This window comes from Montipora foliosa, chromosome 13 (genome assembly GCF_036669935.1).
Source record: "Montipora foliosa isolate CH-2021 chromosome 13, ASM3666993v2, whole genome shotgun sequence".
NCBI lineage: Eukaryota > Metazoa > Cnidaria > Anthozoa > Scleractinia > Acroporidae > Montipora > Montipora foliosa.
Window position 1 is genome coordinate 28,617,823 of NC_090881.1, and position 5,000 is coordinate 28,622,822.

The 5,000-nt window shown below is 37.7% G+C and overlaps 1 protein-coding gene across 4 annotated transcripts in view; it reads right to left on the reverse strand.

The window, feature by feature from the left end:
* Nucleotides 1-5,000, reverse strand: part of LOC137981503 (sodium/potassium-transporting ATPase subunit beta-3-like) — a 12,540-nt gene that overhangs the window by 7,021 nt on the left and 519 nt on the right. The window contains exons 2-6 of one of the 4 annotated variants that reach the window (XM_068828604.1): nucleotides 4,123-4,173; nucleotides 3,085-3,319; nucleotides 2,281-2,509; nucleotides 1,988-2,125; nucleotides 1,049-1,135 (exon numbers count right to left, since the gene is read on the reverse strand). In XM_068828604.1, coding sequence (XP_068684705.1) covers nucleotides 1,049-1,135; nucleotides 1,988-2,125; nucleotides 2,281-2,425 — 370 coding nt within the window. In that variant the 5' untranslated portion in view covers nucleotides 2,426-2,509; nucleotides 3,085-3,319; nucleotides 4,123-4,173. Of the gene's footprint in view, nucleotides 1-1,048; nucleotides 1,136-1,987; nucleotides 2,126-2,280; nucleotides 2,510-2,679; nucleotides 2,998-3,084; nucleotides 3,320-4,122; nucleotides 4,174-5,000 lie in introns of those variants that run through there. The other 3 variants (XM_068828603.1, XM_068828602.1, XM_068828605.1) reach the window with 3 other exon arrangements.

A 5,000-nucleotide genomic window follows, 5' to 3' on the forward strand; every position in this document is an offset into this window, starting at 1 on the left:
AATGAGAACAATATCCGCAATAACTGAGAAAAAATTTGGCAGAAATCTATAGCTACTTTTTTGGCAAATGAAATAAATGCTACAGATAGAGACGAAACGGGCCCAGCAGAGCAAGGCCAAATTATGTTTCTTTTAAAGGATAAAAATATCAATTAATAATGCAGGGTATTTCAAGCCATTTTTTCTGGGACGTAGATGAATAAGCAATCAAAGAAAGTCGAACTCTGTGTGATATAGCACGCCGCATTGAAAAATAATCGATCTTGTTTGTTGTGCACTGAGATAACCAAAAGTCACCTAAATAACCATATTTGTCAGCATCGTGGCATGAAAACAAACACGGTGACCCCCTCTTTTTATTACCTTTTTAACATCTCCTTGTACTATAATGTCATCATACCAAGTTTCATCGGAAATCTATGACGGGTTCTTTTACCCGGGAATCACCTTAACAGGGGTTTCAATAAGTTTTTTGGTAAACGGTTGGTTTGTCAAGTAGATGGCTGTACGTAGGGGGGTCTGGGGGCATGCTCCCCCCTGAAAATTCTAGGAGCTTGGAAATGGCATGTCCAGCAATAAACAACTGGTGGAAAATTAGAAGGATGTAATGAATGTGATAAAGGCAACATTTAGCATCACTGTTTCTCGTCTATTCATCCAACATGGCAGAGTAGATGTTGCATTGGTGCACAAGTGGCTAAGGTGAGTGCTAATAACTAGGAATTCACATAAATATCCCACGTCCAAAAAGGATCAGAACATACAGCATAAGGTTTCTTGATATTCTAGTTGTTTTACTGAATTAAAATAAATTAAACTGGATCAAAGTGAAACAGGGAGAATCATGTAATTTATTGAACAAGTTGGCAGTGAACTTATAGAGTAGCTGTCAGAATTTCACCATTGTCGGCTTCTAATGAAACCTCTGTATTAAATTGATGAGATAACATTTGAAACGTTATTGAAATAAGATACCAATGAAGTTGATAGGTTGGAAGATTCCTGACTTTTAGAGTACAAGAATATGGCCAAAGCCACGATGACTTACGAGCTAAGAAACTGTTTATTTTCTTCACTTGACTGTCAATATATGATTGGCTGAAACCTTCAACAGAAACTGGAGTAGGAATAAGACCTGTAAAATATTGACATAAAAAGAATTATAGGGTTAACCTTCTTATAACTTATTGATCACATGCTTTAAAAAACACTTGGGTGGTACTTGAATAGGAGAACATTAATAATTTTCGAGACCTTTATCATTTGTAGTGGCATCCCAAAAAAATATTGAGTAGTGAGAACTGTTGGCAAATAAAATATCTAAAACAAGCATCTCTGGAGTATTCTGTATTATATGTGACAGTCTAACATTCCAAAGATAAGTCAATACCAAATAAGTTTACATGTACTTTTAACAATACAACATTCACGCCATCAAACAAACTTGCTGAATCACGTGCACATATTCGTTGAAGCATGCACACTTCGCTTGATCACGAAACCGGTAAAGTTTAACTTCTAAAATCTAAAACGAATTTCCCACGGAACTGAAAAGTAAAATTCCACAGATTTAGGACCTGTGTCATACATCGACAGGGGTTTTAGTGAATTTGTAATAGTCGGTTGCAAATCCCAACTACTCGAGTGTGGAATTAGGAGCAACGAAATACTCCAAATATCGAGTCAAGTTTTCTTTTTTGCAGGGTATATTGCAAGGTACATATATTAAAATAGATTTCCCAACCACAAAAGATAAAAAGGCTGAATAAAATAAAATGTGACTAAGCAATCACTTCAACAGATTTTACTTAAGACGTCGTTTGAATTGCAAATGAGGGTAGAACCACACGCACGTTTGCAGCAAGCGAAAACCCGGGATAAACATTTCATTACATTTCTCTGTTTTGACATGAAGCAGCAAGTTCAGGGACAGATCTAATGAAAAGCCCCCCAAAGAACTTAGAAATCAATTGAAATAGAACGATACCTGGTTTATTTTCTAAAAATCCTGTCCTCTTGGGGCCCATCTCTCTTTCTGGAATTGTAGTCAAGAAGATGTTCAACATGGCGGCAAAGAAACCAGCCAAGCAGCCATAAAATATCAAGAAAAACACAGTGATCTTTGCTGGAATAAAAAAATGAAAAAAATTGTCACTTGAAAACCTGAAAGCTCCAAACTGCTCTGTATTTCAAGCAAACAACGATGGCACATCCAGCAATTAAGCTTTGTACCAATATACAGTTCTCATAAATTCAAATCCCTTTCAAACGCCAACTTACCCCAACTCGCTTTATCTCTGCCCATGATTGTAATCTTTCCTTCTTCATTATCTGTGTTGTACAAAAAATGTCCAAAATCTCGGGCAGTGTCTTGTAATCGTTCAAGTCTAGTCTTCCCTTCTTGTCCTTGCTTTGCGTACGCCATCTTGCAAGCCTCACGAGCAAACAGTACGAGCAAACAGTCGCAATACCACGTGATCCCTCCTTTTGAAGCTACGAATCAATTGTTCTGAGGAAGGGGAGGATAAGAAAGTTTTGATTACTACTTATATATTTTCTTTCTTGGTTATTTATATTGCATTCGCACTTTTCTTAAGATCATCAGAATGTCTAATAATAATGTGAGAACGAACATCACAACAAAATTTTATACTAAAAACATGAATGAAAATGTTTAACTCTTTTCCAGGGACTCTTTAAAACAAATAAATCGATATCAAAATTTATCAAAATATGCGATTCAAACGCAACGAATCCAATTGCTTAAAATGACTTACGGTTGCAAATGTTTAGTGAACCTTCCACCGTTACGAATAAACCTAAAATATACCGTCTAATATAATAGTATTTCCGTGAGAGAAAACGTCACACATGTTTGAATTTAATCACGTTAAACAATAGATATATGCAAGTCTTTTCGTGGAATCGTATTAAGGTGATTTTATTTAAAGGCTTTTAAACCAATACCTTAATAGGCTCTTAAGCAACATTGACGATTTCTCATGTCATTAAGTGTATTGCTTTATTACTAGATTGTTACTATAATAGTTGATATGATTGGACCATGGACTGCGGACATCAAACCTTGTATGTGGTGAATATTTTACTTCATCAAATAATGTGATCACGCGTTTTAACAAAGGCAACCCAGCTGATCACATGTCAAAGTTTCGCTTCTCCAATATATGTCACTTGCGCTCCCCATGCCATGTCCAAATAAGTCTCAAATCCGCCATCATCGAGTATATTAACTTCTCTCAGTAAGACTGAGAATTTTCTTGTATCGATTCTAGCCCAAAGTCCATCTTTTGCAGTTTCACTGATTTAAAATAAGATTGGATGGGATAAATAAAACAGAGCATGATCGGAGGTATGGTTCTCATAATATGTGAAAATGCCGTTTCACCCCATCGATATTTTTAACAAAATAAAGAGAGCATAAGAAAATAACCGCGAAGCAAAGTGTATGAGTCCGAAAGTAATCGAGCACGTGTTCTTGAAAGGGTGACGCCGAGTGTGACGCGTCAGCGTTCTGGCCCGGGTTGCTCGAAGCATGGTAAGTGCTAAGCAGCATTAAATACCATGGAAACCTACATGTTTTGATACCTCTTAACCAACGGTTAGCGCTAATCAGGCTTCGAAAAACCCGTCCCTGAATGTGGAGCAATTTTCATCAAACAGATCAAATGACTGTAGTAAAAGCTTATTCCCTGGGTGCAAATGTTGTGAAGGACCCTGTCTTCATATAGAAAAAGGATCAAAGAAATGCCATAAAACGTTCTTTAATCTGGCTATTTTTAGTTATCATTTACAGTCGCTTTAGTAGCAATATATAGGTAGATGTATGTCAACTATGTCGTAATATCCGATCTCAACCGCATCACGTGGAACTTACTATTCTTCTGCTAAATCGGAACTAACAAACTCTCTCCTCTCTTCCTCTTTCCAAGCGCATTTTGGCACAATACTGACAAACAAATTCACAATCATGATCGCTTAACCTGCCCGTTGAACACTATGTTTCTAACCAGCATGGTCCAGCATCGGTTGGCCTTGGTTTGCAATGATTTTTGACGCCATACAGTTAAATTATTATCATTTGATATTATGATTCCTTTTTACCTTAATCTTTCAACGAACGCACCTAAGACGCCAGCCTCAGTATCTTCGACTCTGTGGGAATGAATATAGCACTTAATTTAACCCTTCAATCCCTTGGGAGTTCATTTTCGCTTCGCAGTATCACCGCCCAAGCAAACATAGAGGTCACGAGAAGGAAGAAAATTATCACTCCTTGATTTCTAAACAGATTGTTCATGTTAGTGCCAAAATAAATGTTGAGAGAACGGATTAGAGAGTATATGGTCCAGGTGATCGACTGATTGTGTCATCATCAAGTCATATTAACGACCAGTAATTTAGCAACACCGTCTAGGACGGTCAACAATATATCTCGTAGTTGCAGGTCAATATAAATTCTTCAGTCAGGGGAACAAAACCAGGCAAATATGCGGAGTTGGTAACTTTACGTTCACATGGCAACCAAGTCTCATTCAACACGGTTTCATGCTATTCTGGTTTGAAGCCTAACGCCAGAATAGAACCCACAAAGTTACGTACCATTTGACACAAGTTAGCTTCAAACTGCACGTTCACTAGATGACATGCAGAAGAACCATAATAACGGTCAATGAATGACATTGCTCCACAAATTAGCTGTCAATACGGGGCAACCCTCTAATCCACTAGCCTTGTTGTCTCTCCGGTCTTTCAGTGGACGAATTCCAGGAGCTACCGATAGAATTTGGGCAAGTTTTCAAAGCTAAAAGCTTCAATGGATGTAGTATTTTCCTGGTAGGACTGGGTGGCCCGACACTTATGAAATAATCAATTAATTGAGAATCGGGGGTCTTCCCTTGTCATGGAATGGCAGAATTACCCAGAATTCTTTTTGGGCATGAAGGAGGCAACTAGCCCTCATCAAATGGTTAAAGCGCGGC